General features: G+C 43.2%; 1 protein-coding gene across 7 annotated transcripts in view; it reads right to left on the reverse strand.

Annotated features, from left to right (window-relative positions):
* DMD (dystrophin) overlaps positions 1-24,349 on the reverse strand; it is a 2,096,968-nt gene that overhangs the window by 1,105,698 nt on the left and 966,921 nt on the right. For all 7 annotated transcript variants that reach the window (XM_070944209.1, XM_070944203.1, XM_070944204.1 and 4 more), the window contains exon 28: positions 9,935-10,084. In XM_070944209.1, coding sequence (XP_070800310.1) covers positions 9,935-10,084 — 150 coding nt within the window. The remainder of the gene's footprint in view (positions 1-9,934; positions 10,085-24,349) is intronic.

Raw genomic sequence — 24,349 nt, forward strand, 5'->3', positions numbered from 1 at the left:
TCAATCCTTAGGAAAGAAAACCCCTTGACTCCATAGATTTAGAGAAAAGGTACTTTTACTAGGAAAGAACTGAATGCAGCAAAAGTCAGGCAAGATCTGAAGCAAAATGCACATGAAGAAACAAATTGAAACAAACCTCAGAACCCACTCCCCAGTAGCCAGTCAACCAGAGTTCAATCCTCGGCCAGGAAGTTGTTTGGGGAAAGTCTCTGGTTCAAGTATATCACTCCTCCTTCGTTCATTCTGAAGCCAGGACCGTTGGCCTTGAAAATGTTAAACAACCCAAGCAGGCCTCTCTGAGTCCAGGCCTCCTCATCGCTTCTAAGAAATTACATTTCCACCTCCTGCACGCTTCCCCTCCCAAATACCCAGTGCTTTCCACCCGCACCATTTCCATGGTAGCTGGCAGCAAGATTGAAAGAAAGCAAAGATACAGGTTGATATTCACCTGTAATTATTCACCGAAAAAGAGGCATTTTCCCTAAAACAAGAAAACAAAATACCCATAGGTAAAGCAAAGCAATATAGCCCAAATAAAACCACTAATTCATCCCACTCAGATTGCAAAGGGGGGGGATGCTTTCATGCAACAAAGTATTGTACCTTCCCTCTATGTTCCCTAGAATCTAGAATTTCCTTAATTTCAAAATGCTGCTCTCCTTCAGTTAAAATGGGCACAGGCAAAGTATCAGGTATAGGAGACACAGTTTCAGGTTTCAGTAAACTGCAACGAAACATGGGGTGAATACGTTTAACATTCTTAGGCAATTCCAATTGTACCATGCCTGGGCTAATTATTTTAACAATGGGGAATGGCCCAACATATATTAAGGCCAAGCGTCAGCATTCCAGAAAGCCCCACTCCAATTAAAAACTCTGAGGCAAGCATTTCTCAAAATTCCATTTATTAGAGTAGGTATACTGGCATATCTGGGAAACCTGAATCTGAGAGTTCTGGGTTTTCCCTCAGTAAATCAAAACCCCAAATCCAGCCCCTGTGCCCATCAGTCTGTCACATGGCCCAATCATCCTCCCATCCCAACTTGAGCCATCCCTGCAACCACTCCTCCTCCAGATGCATAAACACCATGACCTTGACCGAAGGGAAGAATGCTATTATGTCACTCTCCTAAATCCCTCCTCCTACTTTCCCAAGCGCAAGAAGTTGGCAGCATGGAAGCTTCTGGTGCTATTATGGCTTCCAAAGTTGATACCAAGTTTTTTTCACTGTTGAGTGGACTGTAGATATTTTGTGGAAAGGTAAACTCTATCACCCACTTTAAAATCTTTTGGTTTCACACAGTTTTTATTCACTTGTTTCTTATGTGCCTGACATGCATCTTCCAGTGCCTTATGGGCTAATGGCCAAGTGAGGCAGCTCTGGCATAGATACAAAGACTTGACTAGAGGCATAGAATTATTGTATGCCACATCTTCAAATGATAGAAGGTCAGCCCAATTGTTTTGGTGGTAATTAATGTAGCACCTGAGGTACTGTTCCAGGACAAAATTGGCTCCCTTACACATCCCATTAGTTTGTGGATGATGGGAGGAGCTTAAACCCTGGGCAATTCCTAACGGCTTTAAAATTTCCGCCAAAACTGTGATGTGAATGGCATCCCTCTATCTGAAATAATGTGTTCAGGAGCACCATTCAACCTATACACATGTTACACAAAAAGCTTAGCTAACATTTTTGCAGAGGGGATTTTGGGGCAAGGGATCAAATGTACCTATTTAAAAAAAAAAGATCAGTAACAATCCAAATAACACTGTGCCCCCCACTTTCAGGTAGTTCTACAATAAAGTCAATTGATATTTCTTTCCATGGTGTCTGTGGGCTGGCCACAGTCTGCAAAAGTCTCATTGGTTTCCCCAGTGATCTTTTAGCTAATGCACAAACTCACATAGCTTTCAATGTCCTTTTTCAAAGAAGGCTACCAAAATTGCCACTTAATCAAGGTTTTTACAAATCCAAAATGTTCCACTGATGTAGAGTCATGAGCACCTTGTAAAACAGTGCTCCTCAAGCTTGAGGACACATAAAATGTAGCCCCAACCCAAGCTAGTCAATCACACATGGTGCAGTCATTTTTATTTACAGATTAACAGAGTTGGAAGGGACCTTGTAGGTCAGGGGTCAGCAACCTTAAACACTCAAAGAGCCATTTGGACCTGTTTCCCACAGAAAAGAAAACACTGGGAGCCACAAAACCTGGTGTGGCCAACTCGATGTCACTCACTCCCACCCAATCACATGAACCCCCCAGCCACACCTCACACCTCTCCTCCCAGCCACCTCTTGTCACATCTGGCCTCACCTTGTCTCCCACTTCAAAGGCCTCAACATATCTATAGTTCTGTAAAAATGTTGTTCACCTCTCTCTCTCTCTCTCTCTCTCTCTCTCTCTCTCTCCCCCTCCCTCCCTCCCTCCCTCTCTCTCTGTCTCTCTGTCTCTCTGTCTCTCTTTCTCTCTGTGTGTGTGTCTCTGTTTCTCTGTCTCTCTGATTCTGATTCTCCAGTGCCTCATCTCTAGCTGGGTCTTGCTGCCCAACAAACTGCAGCAGGAAATGGCGGGCAGCTACTTTATTAATATGGATTTTTATGTTTTACATCTATAGTTTTTATATAGTTTTACCTCATTGTTGTGTGCCACCCAGATTCACCTTTGGTGAGCTGAGTGGCTATTTAGATTTGATAAACAAATACTTTCTAAAATCTAAGGCTAACTCTGGGAGTAAATCCCTTTCTGCAGCCAGTCTCATCAGGATCTAAGGCAAAAATATTCAAAAGGACCCCAAAACCAATGCAGCTTATAAAAGCATTTGCAGGACTGAACTATTCATATAAAACTTGACTGAGATTGCATCATATTACAAAATATTCAAATACCTGGGAAGGGAGTGGAGATAAAACCTTCAACAGCAAAGCCCATAAAAATCCTGATCTTGAGTGAGGCATTGAACAACTTGTGAAAATGATAAACTGCGGCTCATCCCTTGCTATTTCTCACGGGTGTTTCTTCCGGCACTTGTTGGTGCTGGATACACCTTGGTCACTCAGGGAGACGCACAAGGCACTGCAAGAGTAGTGGGCAGGCCATGGAGGTGGCAACAGCTCCAAGCCTGAAGCTGCTAAAAGCTCCAAGTTGCTTACAGCTCTGAGCCCGAAGCAGTGGGAGGCGAGGGCTGCCTTGAGCACAAATGTAACATGACAAAGGGGGAATGCTTTTGCTGCACAAAGGCAACTACAGGGGCGCTTCACTCCCGCTCTGGAATAGGGAGTGAGTCTCCATCCCCCACCATTGCCCTTACCTTCTCAGGCCAGAAGAGGAGTGACTGTGAGGGGAGGGGTGGAGTCAGTGAGTTGTGGGATCAGCCGACAGGGAGCCGCAGCAGAGGGCCAAAAGAGCTGCATTCGGAGCCATGGATTGCTGACCGCTGATCTAGTCCAACCCCCTGCCCAAGCAGACCCCTACACCATTTCTGACATATGGCAGTCCAGTCTCTTCTTGAAAGCTTCCAGTGATGAAGCTCCCACAACTTCTAAAGGCAAGGTGTTCCATTGGTTGATTGCTCTCACTGTCAGAAAATTTCTCCTTATTTCAGTTTGAATCTCTCCTTGTTTAGTCTCCTTCCATTATTTCTTGTCTGGCCTTCAGGTGCTTTGGAAAATAGTTTGACCCCCTCGTCTCTGTGGCAACCCCTAAAATATTGGAACACTGCTATCATGTCTCCTCTGGTCCTCCTCCACACTAGACTAGTCATGCCCAGTTCCTGCAACCATTCATTGTATGTTTTAGGCTCCAGTCCCCTAATCATCTTGATTGCTCTTCTCTGCACTCTTTCTAGAGTCTTAACATCTTTTTTATAGTGTGGTGACCAAAACTGGATGCAGTATTCTAGGTATGGTCTTACTAAGGCTTTATAGAGTGGTATTAGTACCTCACTTGAACTTGATTGTATCCCTCTGTTAATGCAATTTAGGATTGCATTGGCTTTTTTGGCTGCCACTGCACATTGCTGACTCATATTTAATTAGTTGTCCACTAAGATGCCAAGATTGCCCTCACAGTTACTGCTATTAAGACTGGTTTCACCTAGTCTATATGTGTACTTTTGGTTTTTCTTCCCTAAGTGTAAGTTTACTTTTCTCTACATTGAATTTCATTTTGTTAGATAGGGTCCAATGTTCAAGTCTGTCAAGATCCATTTGGATCTTAAGCCTATCATCTAGAGCCATAATGGCGAACCTATGGCACGTTTGCCACAGGTGGCACATGGAGCCATATTTGTGGGCATGTGAGCATTGCCCTAGCTCAGCTCCAGAATGCATGCATGCGCCGGTCAGCTGATTATCAGGCCTTCCGGTCCCACCAGAAGTCGGGAAACGTGCCTTTTCTGACCTCCAGAGGGCCTCCAGGGGGGTGGGGAAGGCCGTTTTTGCCCTCCCCAGACTCCAAGAAAGCCTCTGGAGCCTGGGGAGGGCGAAAAATGGGCCTACCGGGCCTACCAGGGGGAGTGCAGGGGGGTTGCACTTGCATGCACGGGGGGGCACATTGAATTATGGGTGTGGACACACACACACACACACACACACACACACAAAACCCCCTGCACTCCCCCCCACTTTTGGCACGCGACGGCAAAAAGGTTAGTCATCACTGATCTAGAATGTTGGCTATTCCTGCCAACTTAGTATCATCCGAAAATTTGGTAAGTTCCCTTTCTATCCCCTCATCTAAGTCATTTATGAAGATATTGAAGAGTAGTGGGCCTAAAATGGAACCTTGTGGTACCCCACTGCTTACTTCCCTCCATGTAGATGTTGTACCATTAAGGTTCATTTGAAATCTCAGGCTGCTTTCCCCCACTGAAATCTAGTGGTTACTGGGGCTGCTAACTACATTAAGAGGATGGCTGGTCATACCACTTTGGCTTTAATACTATTGTATTAGGCAACCTAGAGAAAGCATCTACCATAAAAAAATTTCTTTCCTGGAATATAGCGCAGGGTGAAATTGAACCAATTAAAGTATTAAGGGCTGAAGATTTGCTTAGGGGATATGTTGCATGGCGTTTTCAGGGCTCCCAGATTTCTATGGTTAGTCCACACCTTGAGCAGGGTTTTTGCCCCTTCCAGGAAATGCCACCAAGTAAGCAGAGCCCACTGCACTGCATATGCCTCCTTCTCCCACACTGTCCACCTCTGTTTAGTTTTGGTAAGTTTTTTAGAGGTGCACAGATATGGTTGTGGCAGGCCCTGGGCATTCTTTTGTAATGGCACAGCCCCCATGGTTACATCACTCTCATCTGCCCGAAGTACAAAATGAGTAGTTGTGTTGGAGTGCTTTAACATGGGCTCTGCCATGAATAGCTGTTTGAGTTTCTTGAACACTGCTTGGCACTCCATGGTTCACTTAAGTGGCTGACTCAGCTTTAGCTTGCCCTCGCCCTTAGTTTTTAAAAGGTTGGTGACTGGTAATGCAATCTTTTCAAATAAAGGGATGAATTGCCGGTAGAAATTGACAAAGCCTAGGAAACTCTGTAACTGCTTCCTAGCATGGGGAGGGGCCCACTCCAACACTGTCCTCACCTTTTCTGGGTCCATTTCCACTCCTTCATTACATTACATTACATGGTAACCCAGGTAATCAATTTTATCTTGGTGAAATTCACATTTAGAAAATTTTGCATACAATTTGACTGCTCGGAGCCCTTTTAAGACTGCCTACACCATTTTCATATGCTCTTCAATAGTTTCAGCATATATAAAATGTCGCTGGACATGTATTGAAATGGATGTTTATATGTTTTTATGTTTTCTACATTTCATTGTTCTGTTTAGTTTGTACTTATAAATAAAAATTGGAGGGAAAAAAAAATAAAATGTCACCAAATATACCACCATCCCCTTGTATAAATAGTCATGCAACACTTCATTGATCAGTTGCATGAACACAGCTGGGAGTCCCTGCAGGTCAAAAGGGAGCACATGGAATTGAAAATATCCCAGAGGGCAGTTGAACATAGTTTTCCATTCATTGCCCTCCTTGATCCAAACCCAGTAATAAGCCTCCCACAAATCTAATTTAGTGAAGATTTTGCCTTTGACTAGATGGGCCAGCATGTCCTTCATCACGGGCAATGGGTAGACATTTTCTATGCACACCACATCTAGCCCCCTATAGTCAACACATTAAGAGTTCCATCCTTTTTTTCCTGGAACAATACCAGGGCTGCCACTTGCGGTCTAATCAGTTGAATAAATCCACATTTTTACCTATGAAAGCGCAGAGCTCTCCTAACTCTCATGGAGTCATTGAGTAAAGTTTAGGTTTGGGGAGTTTAGCTTCAGGAAGGATTTCAATACTACAGTGGGGTAATGGGGCAGGACTGCAACAGAGCCCTTCTTGCTAAACATGTCCCATAGTTCCTAGTACTCCTTGGGGATTCTGGGTTTGCTTTTTGGGTGTTCCTGCACTGCTACCCCCAACTCTTTCTGTCCTTTGGTTTTCCTGCCTCTGGGTATTGGAATCTTGGCCACCTTGTGCTGAAATTTTAAAAGACCTCTCCTCAAATTTACATAAGGGTTCCATTTCTGGAGCCAAGTCAGTCCAAGTAGGAAGGGTCTCTCACCCCTTGTGCATCTATGAAACTCAGAGTCTCTTCGTGCTTTCCCATTCTTATCTCCACTATTTCAGTTATAAAATGAACTGCCTCACCCCACTACTGTCCCATGCAATTGGCAAAAAGCTATTGGCACCTTCAGTCACTTGAGTCTTAGTCCCAAATTTTCCACCACCTCAGGGCAGCTAGAGTCCAGTAAAGCCAACATTCTCCCCTGGGTTCCCGAGGAAGGCACCACTAGTTCCACATGAATGGTTACAGGGATCACATGTTGACTTACTAGGGGGTCACCGTCATAGTTCCTTTCACTCTCAAGCTGGTTGGAGCTCCCAGTCCCTCAGAATCAGGTGGGTGAACTCAATGACCTACCATGCCTTTCAGCGCTGTTTCCCAGATCCTCGGATCTGGCTTCTCCAGCTTCTTTCCCAGAGTTATCATGACTTTGAGGCTGGGCTTGATTGATCAGCACTCCACAGCTTGGTGTTCCTCTTTCTTGAACTTGAAGCATGCTGTGGATTTCAGTCTAGGTCTGGATTTGCTCTTTGATGTCTTTGAGGTTTCTTTACATGCAGGAGGGTAGGATTTGCACCATCCATCATGGTGCCACCATGGTGTCGGTCTCAAGCTGGGTTAATCTGTACCTCACCCACCAACACATACCAGTGTTGTAGGATGCATGGAGCCCCATACAAAATACAGATAGACGCCATCATTGAGGCCTTCTTTGAAGCAATAGATCAGGATATCTTTAGGCCAAGTGGTTAGCTGGCATGCTCACTCTTGGAACTCTTGGATGTACGCGGCCACTGACCTCCGCCTTTGGGTAATGGTCTTTATCCGGATCTGAGTTTTGCATTCTACCAGTGGGTCCTCAAACTGATGGCAAAGGGCTGCCATAAAGTGGTCGTAACTCCACAGTTGGCAGATGTCACCATTGAGGAGGGAAACCATCCATTCATCAGTGGCACCCTCAAGAGCCATTGTCACGCATCTTATTTGTGCTATCACCATCATCAATTCAACCCCATACTCCTGCATGTAGTTCCAGACTTGCACCAGAAGAACCCCAGTTGCTTGGGGGCTCCCCCATACTTCACCCCCAAGGCTGAGACCTTCAAGACTCAATGTCTCTGAGGGGCAGCCCCTTCAGGTGGAGGGACTAGCTCAGTAGCCACTGCTGGTGATGGCACTGGTGGCGCTGGTCCAGGCAGAGCAGGTGTGGCCATTGCTGTGATCTCTGCCACAGTAGCTCCATCCATGGCTTGGCTTGCAGTAGCCAAGGAAGTTATCTGAACAAGAATTTCCCAGGCTCTTTGGTTCTTGAGTGCCTCTTGTAACAGGTACAGGGCATGGCTTAGCATGGCATCCTTCAAGTTCTCATCAAGAGGGAGGACTTCATCCCCTCACACCACTCCAGCCTGTGGGAACCTCTGCTATCTAGGTGAAGGTTACCCTCAAGGATCATTTCTCTGGGTCTTCCTTTTGCCCTATGTCCATCAACCATCTGGGCCTAACAGGTTCCTCCTCTAGGTTTAGCTTCTCCAGCCATTCTGCCTCATCTCAAGTGTTGTGTGGTCTAGGAAGGAATCCGATCATAGCCCTGGTCTCCTCTAGCTCAGTCTTGTGGTTCAACATTTAGATGCTTGGACCCGATGGTAGACTGCAGTCTCTGGGTTGACTGTTAAAGCAGAATTTGCCTAATGTCAGGGCTGCCTCTGCACAATCCCTAGGAAAGAAAAACCCTTGACTCCATAGATTTAGAGAAAAGGTACTTTTACTAGGAAAGAACTGAATGTAGCAAAAGTCAGGCAAGAGCTGAAGCAAAATGCACACGAAGAAATGAACTGAAGCAAACCTCAGAGCCCACCCCCCAGTAGCCAGGCAACCAGAGTTCAATCCGTGGCCAGGCAGATGTTTGGGAAAAGTCTCTGGCTCAGGTGCATCGCTCTTCCTTTGTGCATTCTGAAGCCAGGACTGTTGGCCTTGAAAATAGTCCATTTGTTTGATTTTTTGTTAAAACCTTTATATTCTGGAAAATGTAAAATACAAAACTAACAAATTTTAAGACATTTGTAATTGTAAAAATTACATTGTGAGAATTTTTAATAGAAGAGTTACTGGGGAGTAGAGATTAAAAAATATGTATATGTAGAACATCCCTAAAATAATATTTTATAATCCAAAATGACCACACTATTTTAAAGTCTTTTCATGGACCTTCAAAAAAGACAATGCCTTGTAATATGTTTTACTGGCTACTCTGTTCACTTGTGTCAAACTGGATTCTCATATTGTACCAAAGAAATATTAATCATCTACTTTGAATTCTAGTTTCTGTTTATTGCATGTCATCATGCAAGCAATTACTCCTAGGCAGGAATCAAGACCTGGACAAATCAAGTATTTTGTAGGTTGCTGCCAATATAGGGTGCAATAAGGGCTGTTTTTTCTACTTTATATGCATACATGCATAATACATATATTAGAAAAGCTATAGCCAATTTAACTATTATATTGCATAATTTGTTAGAATGGTAAGCATTTTGTTTAGCTCAAAAACAAATTAGGATTAAAATAGCAAAATGAAATTGTCATTAATGTTGAAAACAAATATTTATAGATGCATTTAAAGATTAATGTGCTGCTTCTTCCTTCAGTAGAATTTGGTACCTCCAAACAAAAAATGATTGCAATATACTGTGAGGGGCCAACAATATTATTAGATTAAGAATGTGGGAATAATACACAGACATGCAAATTTATTGAAAAGACAGCACAAAGGTCACAATTTTTAATGTACATATAACACATTGAATCTTATTTCTCTAGATCATCCAAATAACTCAAACACGATTTCTTTTATTTGTATTCACACCAGTGGTGGGTTTCAAAATTTTTTACTACCAGTTCTGTGGGTGTGGCTTGGTGGGCGTGGCATGGCATGACTTGGTGGGCGTAGCTTGGTGGGTGTGGCAGGGGAAGGATACTGTAAAATCTCCATTCCCTCCCCACTCCAGGGGAAGGTTACTGCAAAATCCCCATTTCCTTCCGATCAGCTGGGACTCGGGAAGCAGAGAATAGATGGGGATGGGGCCAGTCAGAATTTTTACTACCGGTTCTCCGAACTACTCAAAATTTCCACTACTGGTTCTCCAGAAATGGTCAGAACCTGCTGAAATCCACCTCTGATTCACACTATTTATTATTTTTTTTAAAAAAATTATAGAATAGTATATGAGTTATAACTTTATTTTTATGTAGAGCCACTGAGTTTAAAACAAAAAATTAGAAGAGAGAAATATACCTCTTGTTGTAGCTCTTCCCACCGAACATTGAATTTTTCAAGTTTCTCGTTGATCAATTCATCCAAAACTCCACCATCTGTTAAAGTTTGTGCCAATTCACGAATCTGATTGCGATTATCTTCTGGATGCTGCCTTAATATTTCCAGAGACTAAAAAATACCCATAAAAGGTATTACTGAGAGAATATAAAATATAAAATATAAATATATAAAAGAAAAACAAATATTACATTTCTACTTGTCAAGCCTCTGAGTTAGACCAAATTAGGAAATCAAAATTGCAGGAATATCAGACCTATTTTATTGAGACAAGCTACCATAACAGACTCCTGTATGCCTAATTTTGCTTTACCTCCGCTCCCGCTTATGTCACAGTGAATAAGGGAAGAACCTGATTGAATTTCTTCTGAATTTTACCAGAACTTAAGGAATGTTGCACTTCCCGTTACTTACGTAATAGTTCTTACTTATTTCTGAAAAATCACTATAACTCTCTATATAATTAAAGTGGAAGATTATCATAAGAAAGGTAACCAATTGATTATATTTTAAATATAAATATTTCCTTTGGGGAAAGGGCCTTGAGGATAGCCTCATTAAATTTTAAAGTCTAGATAGGTATATATGGAAAAAGTTCCTCTTATCAGGTAACCTGGTCCTAAGCTGTTTGGGGCTTTATATTTGAAAACCTGAGCTGTGAATTGGATTAACAGCCAGTAGAGATGGCAAAGTACAGACATAATATGTTCCTATCAGGAAGACATCCAGACACTATTTTCAATAATTGAATTTTCCAGGCAATTTGCAAAGGCAGTCCCACATACAACACACTGAAATAATCAACTGGGAAATTTTCAAAATTTGAATAACTGTTGCAAGACTGTCTCTGGCCAGATACGTCACTGTTGGTAAATCAACCAAAGCAGATGAAAGGCATTCTATGTCACTGAGGCCACATGGCTCTCTAGGGATAATAATAGAATTTGGAATACCCCCAACTGCAAACCTACTCCACTAGGGTTACTATGGACTACTCTAGATCAAGTCACTCACCTGCCCAAATGCATTTTGATGGCTTCTCAGCCCATATCTGGGAGTCTTAGTGGACAACCATTTAAATATCAGCCAGGAGTGTGCAGCGGCAGCCAAAAAAGCCAATGCAATCCTAAATTGCATAAACTGAGGGATACAATCAAGATCAAGACACGTACTAATGCCACTCTATAAAACCTTAGTAAGACCATACCAGTGGTGGGATTCAAGTAATTTAACAACCAGTTCTCTGCCCTAATAATTTCTTTCAACAACCAGTTTGCCAAACTGCTCAGAAAGTTAACAACCGGTGCTCCCGACGTGGTGCGAACTGGCTGAATCCCACCACTGGACCACACCTAGAATACTGCATCCAGCTTTGGTCACCACATTATAAAAAAGACGTTGAGACTCTAGAAAAAGTGCAGGGAAGAGTAACCAGGATGATTAGGGCACTGGAGACTACACATATGAAGAACGGTTGCAGGAACTGGTCATGGCTAGTCTAGTGAAGAGAAGGACCAGGGGAGACATGATAGCAGTGTTCCAATATTTGAGGGGCTGCCACAGAGAGGAAAGGGTCAAGGTATTTTCCAAGACACCTGAAGGCCAGACAAGGAATAATAAAGGGAAACTGATCAAGGAGAGATTCAACCTAGAAATAAGGAGAAATTTTCTGACACTGAGAACAATCAACCAATAGAACAGCTTGCCTTTGGAAGTTGTGGGAGCTTCATCACTGGAGGCTTTCAAAAAGAGATTGGACTGCCATTTGTCAGAAATGGAATATGGTCTCCTGCTTGGCAGGGGAGTTGGACTAGATGACCTACAAGGTCCCTTCCATAATCTGTAATCTCTAGATGATCTCTTCCAATGGTTTCATATACAGTAGATGTTAAAAAGCATATGTGGTAAAATACGACTCAGACCTAACCAATTGCCAAATCCCCCAGCATCTTCTGAAAAAAGCCACCCTCTAAGGAGTAGAATCACCACAGTGATTCTGACAGGAGAATATCATGGTGGAGATACTGAAAGTTTCCAGGAGGACCAACATGGTCCTACTCTCCTTGTGTGATAGAATGTGCACCAGTGGTGAAATGTAAAATTTGCTACTACCGGTTCTGTGGGCATGGCTTGGTTGTGGAGTAATGTAACTGGGTGGGCGTGGCCAACTTTTTTTTTTACTTTTAAAAGCATTTTTTCCACAACCTCTTTGGCCGAAGAGGTTGTTACAAAAATGCTTTTCAAAGGCTCTGACGATCCCAGCTGACTTGCCTGATCATCAGAGGCTTTTTTTTTTACTTTTAAAAGCATTTTTTTAGCCAAAGAAAAATTGCTTTTAAAAATTAAAAAAAAAGCCTCTGATGATTGCGCAGCTCAGCTGGGCATGGGGGGGGGCAGGGATTTTTGCTATCGGTTCTCCAAACCACCTGCTGTCATTGCTACCGGATCGGGTGATCCGGTCTGAACCGGGAGCATTTCACCCCTGATGTGCACCTTTAGGAGCCGTGGGAGAGAATTTTGGCAACTCAGAGCTTTCCCAGAGAGAGGCCCAGGTTAAGAGACTGCACAGTTCTGAGCTGGATGAGAAGAGGGAGAAGAGGTTCAGGATAGTCATACCTTAGGATACGTTTAAAAAGTTGTAGCATTAGTTTGGTAATATTCAATCCATTAGCTATAAGGAAATAAAGGTTTGAACTTGATTGGATGTCATTTCTGGACTTGGGCCTGACGTCTTTTTTTCAATATGTTTCTATTTCACTGCAATGCCTTGAAATGAATCCAGAAAATCATTTTCATCCAAAAGGGCCTAGTCCCATGATGGCGAACCTATGTCACACATGCCACAGGTGGCACACAGAGCCCTTTCTGCGGGCACCCCAGCCATCACCTCAGCCCAGCTCCACCGCACATGCGCACACCTCCCGTCAGCCAGTTGGTCTTTGGGTCTCTGCCACGCATGCATGGGGGTGGGCCTTCCCTGATCTCTGCAGGTTCCACCCTTTGCAGATGCCTCTCCATGGCAGGAAGGCAAGAGAAAGCTAGGATGTAATGGGGGTAGAAACTGCAAAGATTGGAGGAGGCACGGAAGGCAGGAGAAAGCTAGGACGTGACTGGGGGAGAAACTGCAAAGATCGGAGGAGGCACGGAAGGCAGGAAGGCAGGAGAAAGCTAGGACGCGATGGGGGGGAGAAACTGCAAAGATCGGAGGAGGCACGGAAGGCAGGAGAAAGCTAGGACTCGATAGGGATAGAAACTGAAAAGATCAAAATGGGGCCTGGGGTGCATGTGCGGGGGCGCATGCGCAGGGAATGTGCGGGGTGCATGCGCAGGGGCCGCTCACATTGCACTTTGGGGATTGTGGCACACATGTGTGCATCTATGCGTGTGCGCACGTGCTTTAGGCACTCAGCACCAAAAAAGTTAACCATCACTGGCCTACAGTACAGTTATTAAACCAGGTGCCAGTTCCCATAGATCCCTATCAGGACACTGCCATTCTGATGGAAAGGGGCCCCTGGATACTCTTTTACAACCCCATTCCTATTTCTGGATATCCTGTCACTTTGATGGACCTGCTTGGGAAAGGGAGGGGGAGGGAATTGCTTGGAGCCATCTGTTTTGTCTCAGCTCCGAAGAGACGGGCAAAGTGGTGCCTGAGAACAACTTCTTATCACCTTTCTCATTGAGTTCTCATAACAACTTTGCATCTGTGAATTGTCTCAGCTCGGACTGGACATATGTGAGGGGTTTTCTGCAACATTTAATCTAGCAGGTTTTTGATCGGGAACTTCAGATCCTGCCTTGCTTTCCTTGCTATCACTTTCCCTCAATAAAAGTTTCCTTTTGAAATAATGCCTGTTTCAAGAGTTCTGCATTCTTTCTTTCTTTCTTTTTTTTTAAATAGTTTTTATTAAGCATTTTTACCTTTAAAAACAGGAAAAAAAAGGACAAAAACACAGTAATCAATAAGGCAAACATAACAATATATATTTTTACAGCCTTCTGCATCGGCATGTATATTCTGCTTTTATATTCAACTCTTCTACTTTATCTCTCTTTTATAACAACTTTGATAAATAACCACACTAGATACATATATTTATATTATACTTATTTACATAGTCAGTGATTTAATAGTAACAATAGTTAGTAGCTCTTGGTTTTTATTTAATCGATATTAAATTAAATTTCCTATTTCTTATTTTGGTTTCTGTTTTCAAGCCACTCGTGCATTTTATTCCACACTTTATAGTAATCCGAATCTTCTCTTTCCTTTATTTCCATAGTCATTTTATCCATTTCTGCTCATTCAAGAATTTTTCTAATCACTATTTCCTCTGATGGTATGTTAATCTGTTTCCACCATTGTGCAAGGGTAATCCTAGCTGCTGTTAATATATGCAGTATTATATATTGCAAATTTTTCTCTATTTTTGGATCTATTATTACTAATAGGAACAGCTCTGGTAATTTCTTCCAACCATCTTTTAATTTTACACCAATTTTTTTTTTACATTGGGGCACATCCACCACATGTGGTAGTATGTTCCTAATGGCCACATCTCCAACATTTGGGTGATACATTTGGAAATATTTTGGCCAATCTCACTGGAGCCAAATACCATCTATAAAACATTTTGTAAAGATTTTCTTTGTATGCTACTGCCAATGTAAATTTGTAATATCTTTCCCATAATGTATCCCATTTTTCTAATTCTATATTATGTCCAAAATTTCTAGCCTAACTAATCATAGTTTCTTTTACTATTTCCTCTTCCATTCTATATCTTAAAAGAAAATTGTAAATTTTTGTAATCATTCCCCCCCTCCCGATCCTAATAGCAATTTTTAGTTTTTAATTGTTATTAATTGTTTTAGTTTTAATCTGTTAATGGGTTTTAATTCGCATTGTTTTAATTCGGGCCAAAGTATATAATTCTTTTAATTAATTTTAAATTTTGTATTGTTATGTATTTTAGTTCTGGCTGTGCACCGCCCTGAGTCCACTAGGAGAAGGGCGGTATATAAATTGAATAAATAAATAAATAATTTGTCCATTTCAAATTGTTTGTTCCTGGTCTTTTTTAAATCTAGTTTTAATTTGTAGATAAGGCCACTATTCCAAATTTAGTCCTTGCATTTTCAAATCTTGAACTGATTTTAATTCTCCTTTTTCGTCCAGTAATTCTGCATAACTCACCATTTTGCTAAAATCCATGGTGTTTGGGTGTATCATTGCTTCCATCATTGATAACCAAATTGGGACTTTCCTATATTGATTCTTTTTTATTTTTCCCCAGACTTTTAGTAGAGCATCTCTTAATATGTGTCTCTGGAAATATGAGTGGTGTTTATTCTTTCCCTCCCAGAGGAAGCCGTGCCAGCCAAGTTTAAGATCATGGCCTTCTATCGTTAATATTTGTTTGTTTTTTAATTGGATCCAATCTTTGAGCCATGTCAAAGCTGCCACCTGATAATAGAGCTCCCAATCTGGGAGACCAAAACCACCCCTATTTCTACTATCTTGTAATAGTTTAAATTTGATATGTGTTTTTTTCCCTGACCAAATGAATTTTGATGTCATTTTATTTAATTGTTCAAAAAAGTTTTTTTTTTCTAGTTTTATCGGTACTGTTTGAAAAAGATAAAATAATTTGGGTAATATATTCATTTTAATTGTTGAAATTCTGCCAATTAACAATATTTGTAATTTAATCCAATTTTCTAAATCTTTTTGTATTTGTTGTAGGAGTGTATTATAATTGTCTTTTTTAATTGTGGTGCACTTTGCCTATAGCCATATTCCTAAGTATTTAATTTTTTTAACTCTTATGATTCCCAATTTCTCCTCTAGTTCTTCATTCTGTCTATTCATTAGATTTTTAGTCAATATTTTAGTCTCTCTTTTTTTTTAATAATACTTTATTGATTTTTAAAAAAGTTTTTTAAAAAGAAAACATCAAATCTCAGTTAACATCTGAGGTGTCGTGCGATTACAATATTTTAGTCTCTTAATTTATTTTGAGCCCTGCCACTTTGCCAAATTGGTTTATATCTTGTAGTAATAGTTGTCCAGATTTTAAAGGTTCCTCAATAATAAATGCCAAATTATCTGCAAATGCCTGGACTTTATGTTCCTGTGATTTAATTTTTAATCCCTTTATTTCCAAATTATCTCTAATTTGTGACATTAATGTTTCCACTGAGAGAATGAATAACAGAAGAGATAAAGGGCATCCCTGTCTTACTCCTTTAGCTATATTGAAACTTTCTATTTGTTCACCATTTAATATTATTTTTGCTCTCTGGTTGGAATATATTGCTTTGATCATTTCAGTAAAGTTTTCTCCAAAGTTCATTGCTATTAGTTGATTTATCATAAAGTCACAATTTTGGTTATCAAAAGCTCTCTGTGCATCCAGGAATATCAAAGTTGCCTGTTTCTTTTGGGTGAGCCTCATAGTATTCTAATACATTCATAATGGTTCTTATGTTATTTTTTATGTGTCTGTTGGGCAGAAATCCGTTTTGGTCTTGGTGTATGATTTTGTTTAATATATTTTTAATTCTGTCTGCTATTATAGCCATAAATATCTTATAATCAGCATTTAACAGCGAGATTGGCCTGTAATTTTGGATCTTCTGTTTTTCAGTATTGCTTTTGGGAATGAGTGTTATTAAAGCCTCTGTCCAGGATTTTGGTATTTTAGCATGTTTTAATACTTCATTGTATGTTTCTAATAGTAAATTTTCTAACAGTCTTTGAAATTCCTTGTAGAATTCTGCTGGAATTCCATCCAGCCTGGGGTTTTGTTATTTTTTTGTTTTTGGATTGCCCTCTTCAGTTCTAGCATCGTTATCCTCTCATTCAATACTTCTTTTGTTAAATCTGGTAGGATTGGAAGATTCCTTTCTTGTAGGTATCTCTTGATATCCTTCTCTTCTATTTTTTCTTGGCTATACAGAGTTTGGAAATAGCTTACTGTTATGGTTTTCTCTTTCTTTCTGGAAGTGTATTGTCCCTTCTTAATCTTCTAGTTGCTGTATTAATTTCTTTTCTTTTTTTAATTTGTAGGCTAACCATCTTCCCGGTTTATTAGCATTTTCAAAATAGTTTTGTCTAATTGATCTAATTTTTTGAGCCACTTCTTCCTGCGTAATTAGGTGTAATTTATGTTTAATTATTTCTTTTTCTTCTTTGATTTCCTGATTTTGGGGTTCTTTCTGTAGTTTTGGTTCTAATTTTTCCAGTTTCCCCTGGAGCTCTGTGTATTGTTTCTTTTTATTTCTGTTTCTTCATATTGAATACGCTATAGATATACCCCTCAAAAAGGCTTTCATTGTATCCCATAGATTTTGGGTGGTCGTTTGTTTGTTCCAATTTTTCTTTAAGAAAAGCACTAATTCTTTTTTTACATATTGGATGTAGTTTGTTTCTTTCACCACCCTCTGGTTCATGGTCCGTCTCCCTTTCCTCCTTACTTCTCCTTTCCATTTAATTATTAACGGATTAACGGATTTGATCCGCCCAGGTATTAGTTGCAATTTCTATTTCTACTATTTCTTTTGCTGTTTCTGGGTCCATCCACACCACGTCAATCCTGGACCACCAATTGTGGTATATTAATTCTTTTGCAGGTTGATTTCTCTCCATACATCTTTTAAATTTAATTCTTGGACCATTTCAAAGAATGCAGTTGGTAATGTTCTCCTTTCATGATTTTTTCTTTCCTGTTTTATAATCTTTCCTTGGATCTATCACTGTATTAAAATCTCCTAATATGCAAATATTATCCAATTCTAGTTCTACTAATTGTTTGTGTAGTTTACTATAATACTCTTTCTGATTTGTATTTGGTGCATAGATAACTGCAATTAATATTCTTTTTTGTTTTATAAGGACTTCTATCAATAATGTTCTTCCCTCTTTATCTGTGTATACTTGTTTGGGCTTTAATCATTCCTTTATATATACTGCGATTCCCCTTTTCTTAGATTCAGCCAATGCTAAATACAATTTCCATAATTTGGGGCTTTACAAAATACCACTTTTTTCTTTTTGTATATGCACCTCTTATAGGCATATGATGTCCATATTTAATTTTTGAAGTTTGGTGATTGTCTGTCTTCTTTTTATAGGTGAATTTAGTCCATTTATATTAACTGATATTAAATTCACCTCCTCCTCCATTTTGTTACTCATTTGTCACTCTTGTTCCTCTCCTTGGTTTTATTTCCCTTTGATGTCTTGTCCTCGCTCCTTCTCTTTCCTGATTTTCTATGTCTCTCAATTTTTGATCTGGTTCATTTTCCTCCATCTGTTGCTCCTCTTGACTCTTTGTTTCTAACTCCTATCTGCTGTCTAGTTCTTCCCCTAAGCATTGCTCGTAGAATTCCTGGGCTTTATCTACAGTATCCACTCTTACTTTCTTATCCTGCCAGGATATTAACATGCCTTTGGGTATTAACCAGCGGAACATTATTTTATGTTTTACTGTTGCGAGGAGAGAAATTGGTAACTCCTTTGTTGATCTCGAATTCTTTTTGGTAGTTGTTTGAGTATTATAATTTCCTTTCCTTTATAGGTCAGTTGATCTCTTGTTCTTTTGTAAATTTAGTTTCACACTGATTTTTTCACAAACCTTACATGGATTTCACAGGGTAATCTGTGTCGTCGCGTGTAGTTGGTATGTACTCAATATGCTTCATCAATATTGTTTCATAGTTCATGCTTGTCCCTTTGCAGCAACTCTGCTAGCAATTCCATCATTGTGGAGGTCCTCTTCTTTATTCTCTGTTATATTTTGGTATCTTAAATAGAAGGCAGATCTCTCTAATTCTAGATGGATTATCATCTCTTCTAGATCTCTATTCGCTGCTGTCAACCTCTCCTCCACTGCTTCCAATTTCTTTTCAGTTCGTTCTGTTCTTGCCTCTACTATTTTTATCTTTTGCTTGTTTTTGGCTATTGTTTCTTGAATCTTTCCCATTCTATAGTCTAATTTCTTTATATCTCCTTTTACTTCACACATTTCACCTTTCATTTCTTCGTGATTATTGTTTATTGATTCCTGCATTTTCATCATAACCTCCTGAATCATATTCAATGTAGTTTACATATTTTGTAAGGTTAATGCTGATCCTGGTTTTTTGCTAATTGACATGTCTGTTATTAACTTCTGCCCTGCTGGGGAAGCTGTCATTGGAATTGTCTTCTTTACAGTTTTCATGACTGTGGATCAGGGGTGGGTTCTACTTACCTTTACTACCAGTTCACAACAGGATCATGCGTGAACGCTCGCTTCGCTCGCGCATGTACAGAAGCTTGGTGTGAGTGTGCGTGCAGTAATCCCAGTAATTGGGATTTTTCCTGGTCCACATCCTCACCTTAATGCAGGAGTAGAGACGAAACTTCTTGACCCAGGGATCCCAGGTTCCAGTCATCACCCTGGCACTAGAAGGAGCAGCTGCAGATGGTGACCCTCCACAATGCCAAAGCCCCAGAACTCTGAAGCTTTGACCCCTTCATGATGGCTCTCCATCTCAGATTTGAGGACCCATTGGTGGGCCGCAAAGTCTTGGGCTTAAACTTAAGTTTATTAAACTTATTTAATAAGCTTATTAAAACTTTGAGGCAGGGCTGCTGGCCAGTGGCTGAATATACGGAGGTGTTCTATGACGTGGCCTGCTGTATGGACTGGCCAGAGGACATCCTGGTGAGCTGTTTTAAAGATGGGGTGAATAATGACCTATACCATGCCTGCATTGCCTAGGGAGCCCCGAACTGCCTCCATGACTGGTATACCTTAGCAGAGGAAGCAGAAATTGACCAGGCAAGAAACTACTACCGATCCAGCACAGCCTGGAAGAGGTCCCCACCTGAGAGGAAATGGGAGCCAGCCAAGCTGCAAGCATATGCACCATGCTTGACCACCTACTTCAAGTACAGGAAGGAAGGGCACCGAGTGGCCAAGTACTATTCTAAGACCCCAGTGAGGAAAAGTGACCACCCCATGACTGGGAAGCCAACTAAAACCATCCCAAGAGCAAAGGAAACCTTGTTGAAGAGTGGCAAGGTTGTAGAGTTCTGCCTGTACCCAAAATCAAGGGTGGGAACTCTGAGGAAGAGCCTAGGCTGTCCGAGAGTGATCTCGAAGATGATCCCTTGGTAAGTGAGCTGATTGAGCCAGTCACTTTAACCCTATTTATTTATTTATTTATTTATTTATTGCGATTTATATGCCGCCTTTCTCCCTAGGGACTCAAGGCGGCTTACACAATGACAACTTCAATACAAATCACAATACAATACCAAATTAAAATCAGTAACCCAATTAAAAACGATTTAAAATTATACCAGTGTACCCCCAACCGGATCAGTTTAATTGGCGGAAGAGCCACGTCTTCAGCTCGCGACGGAAGGAAAGAAGGTCGGGGGCTGTCCTGAGCTCAGTGGGCAATCCATTCCAGAGGGTCGGGGCTCCCACAGAGAACGCCCTCCCCCTGGGGGTCGTCAGCCGACATTGTTTGGCCGACGGCACCCTGAGGAGGCCGACTCTGTGAGAGCGCACAGGACGATGGGAGAACGGCTGGAGATGGTCCTGCAAGTACCCCGGGCCTAAGCCATGAAGGGCTTTATAGGTGAGCACCAGCACCTTGAAATGTATCCGGAGTGCCACCGGTAGCCAGTGCAGCTCACGCAGGAGAGGTGTTACACGGGAGTATCTAGACGCCCCCGTAACTACCCGCGCGGCTGCATTTTGGACTAGCTGAAGCCTCCGGACACATCCCAAGGGCAGCCCCATGTAGAGGGTGTTACAGTAGTCCAACCTAGAGGTAACAAGGGCGTGAGTGACCGTGGCGAGGGCATCCCGGTCTAGGAACGGGCGCAACTGGCGCACAAGATGGACCTGTGCGAAGGCCCCCCTGGTTACGGCCGTCAGATGGTCATCTAAAGACAGCCGAGAATCCAGGAGGACACCCAAGTTGCGGACCCTGTCGGAGGGAGCAAGGGTTTCACCTCCGATCATTAAGGATGGAACCTCCAGATCCCGGGATGCCGGCATCCACAGCCACTCAGTCTTGGAAGGGTTGAGTCTAAGCCTGTTCTTCCCCATCCAAACCCGCACCGCTTCCAGGCAGTGGGACATCACGGAAAGGGCATCCCTAGGGTGGTCAGGGGTGGAGATGTAAAGCTGGGTATCATCAGCATATTGATGATACCTCACCCCAAAACCACGGATGATCTCACCCAGCGGTTTCATATAGATATTAAAGAGCAGAGGGGAGAGAACCGATCCCTGAGGCACCCCACAAGTGAGAGGCCTCTGGGAGGATCCCTGACCCCCCGCCCAAACAGACTGTAGACGGCCCGAGAGATAGGAGGAGAACCACTGTAAAACAGTGCCTCCTAACCCTATCCCCCTGAGCCGCTGCAGCAGGATACCATGGTCGATGGTATCGAATGCCGCTGAGAGGTCAAGAAGGACCAGGATGGAGGAGCAACCCCCATCCCTGGCCCGCCAGAGATCATTTACTAGGGCGACCAATGCCGTTTCCGTGCTGTGGCCACGCCTGAAACCAGATTGGTAAGGATCCAGGTAGTCAGTTTCCTCCAGGAATTGAGGGAATTGCTGTGCCACCACGGACTCAACAACCTTAGCTAAAAAGCGAAGGTTGGAGACTGGACGGTAGTTGTTAAGTACGTCAGGATCCAGGTTAGGCTTCTTAAGGAGGGGTCGAACCACCGCCTCTTTAAGCGCAGTGGGAAAGACCCCTTCCTTTAGTGAAGCGTTGACAATAGCCTGGATCCAGTCTCCAGTCACCTCCCGGGCTGCCGAAACAAGCCAGGAGGGACAAGGGTCCAGTAAACATGTGGAAGACCCCAACCTACCCATAATCCTGTCCACGTCATCCAATGAAACAGGCTCAAACTCAACCCAGATGACTCCACCGAGACTAGGCCCTGTCACCTCAACGGACTCTGTCCAGTCGGAGTCCAACCCGGTCCGAATCTGAGTGATTTTATCTTGCAGAAACTGTGCAAAATCCTCAGCACGGCCCTGTAAGGGGTCCTCCCTCACTCCCTGATTAAGGAGGGAGCGGGTCACTCTAAACAGGGCTGCTGGGCGATTTTCTGCAGATGCAATGAGAGTGGCGAAATAGTTACGTTTCGCCACTTCCATCGCCACAAGATAAGACCTAATATGGGTTCTTAGTTGTGTTCGGTCGGACTCGGATCGGGAGGATCTCCAACCACCCTCCAGGCGTCTTTTCCGACGCTTCATTTCCCTGAGCTCCACGGTAAACCAAGGAGCCGCCCGGGATCTGCGTCGGATCAGAGGCCGCAAAGGCGCGATTCGATCCAAGGCCCCCACCGCAGCCTGTTCCCAGGCCGCGACAAGGGACTCAGATGAATCGTGGGCTAAGGAGGCGGGAAATGACCCAAGCTCCATCAGGAAACTTTCGGGTTCCATCAGGCGCCTGGGGCGGAACCATCTTACTGGTTCCACACCCCTGCGACGGGGGGTGGCGGAGGAAAAGTCGAGTCTAAGGAGGGAATGATCGGTCCATGACAGAGGGTCAATAGATAGAGTCCCCTCCCCACGATCATTTATCCACTGTCCAGAGAGAAAAATAAGGTCGAGTGTGTGTCCTCCAATATGAGTTGGGCCCTGTACAATCTGAGTCAGGTCCATGGCCGTCATGGAGGTCATGAACTCCCGCACCAACTCAGATGACTCACCGGCCGATGGCAGATTGAAATCTCCCACAACCAAAAGGTTGGGGAGTTCCACCGTCAATTCGGCTAAGACATCTAGTAGTGCGGGCAGGGCTGAGGCCACGCAGCTGGGGGAGAGGTACATGATCAACAGCCCAGACTGAACTCCAGGGTCCCATCTCAAAAGGAGGGATTCACACCCGCCAACCTGAGGAACAGTGACCTCCCTAGGCCTAAGACTTTCCTTAATAACTACCGCCACTCCTCCGCCCCTCCCCTGGAGTCGTGGCTGGTGTAGTATCCGGAAACCTGGGGGACACAAATCCACGAGAGGGACACCGCCCTCTGGCCCCAGCCAGGTCTCAGTGATACAAGCCAGGTCCGCGTCCTCCTCGTCTATAAGATCTCGGACGAGGAGTGTCTTGTTCACCACGGACCTGGCATTTAAGTACACCAGTCGGAGTCCAGGGCTCCGCACTCTGTCGCCGTCGGGGGAGCAGGATGAGCTGAGGGGGCAGGAGGGCACCACCGCTTGAACGAAGCGGCGGCGCCCTCCTAGCCCCCCCCTCTCCCGACCTCTGCGTCTCCCAACTGTCACAAGGATTGGAAGACCCTCTCTCCGCTGAGCCTCTTTGTTCCCTCCTCCTCCCTCCCTCCCCCCACAACCATCCGACAGGCCCAATTGCTGAACCGTAGGAGCCGCCCCCGGCTCAACCCTTACCACCCGCCTCCCGGGTCCCCTTAAAATTTGATTAAAAACATTAATTAAAAAACCCCTCAAACCACGCTTAGAAGCATGCCACCACTCGGGGTTCCAAAACCCGTCCTTGAGGTAGGCCTTCGATAAATTCGAAGGCCATGCCTGCGAGAGGGGGGCATCTCGCAGAGCAAGGAGGGTCGCCGAAGTGTAAGCCATAATAAATATGAGAAGTGGATGGAAAATAGCAACAGGAAACCGAGATGAAAAACAAGAGGGATAATGATGGTAAAATAGGAGTCAACCCAGGCCGGCATAACCACCGCTCTCTCACAGCGATGGAGAATCCAAGGCTGCAATGAATGAGTCCCGTGGAACCAGCCGCAGCCACCCTCTCACGGTGACTAGGTGGGGAACATCCACCGGCGGAGTCATAGAGCAGTTCCTAGGAACATGATGCAGCAGCAGTCCACCAGGATTCATAGTTCATCAGTCTGTAACTCCATAACTCTGTCCAATACAACGAGACCAATAAGGCAGTAATAGGGGTGAAAAGATAAGATGTAACACTTTACGGTGTGAGAGGAGCCAGGAGGCAGATAGCAGTTCAAATAGGGGAGATGACAAAAGTCCCAACAGACAACTGAAGATGAGTAAAACAAACAGGCTGAACCAGGCAGGCAACAGTCCGGGGGGGGGGCAAAAAATGGGGGAGGGAGAGACCCCCAGTTTGGGGAAGAGAGTAAAATTAACAACTCTGCTAGACTCGGGGTACACCAGATGCCTAGTGAGTCCAACCCTAGTGGGGACACTGAGGATTCACCTGAAGAGATTAGAAAACCCAATTATCTTTTGCCAGCTGGATAGATCAATTGTGTGTGTGTGTGGGGGGGGTGAGCCAGCCTCCTTTGCCACTGAGCCCTTGGAATTAACCATGGGAGATCACAACGGGACTTTA

Source organism: Pituophis catenifer, unplaced genomic scaffold (assembly GCF_029215685.1).
Source record: "Pituophis catenifer annectens isolate HBS135680 unplaced genomic scaffold, rPitCat1.0.hap2 SCAF_4, whole genome shotgun sequence".
Taxonomy (NCBI): Eukaryota; Metazoa; Chordata; class Lepidosauria; order Squamata; family Colubridae; genus Pituophis; species Pituophis catenifer.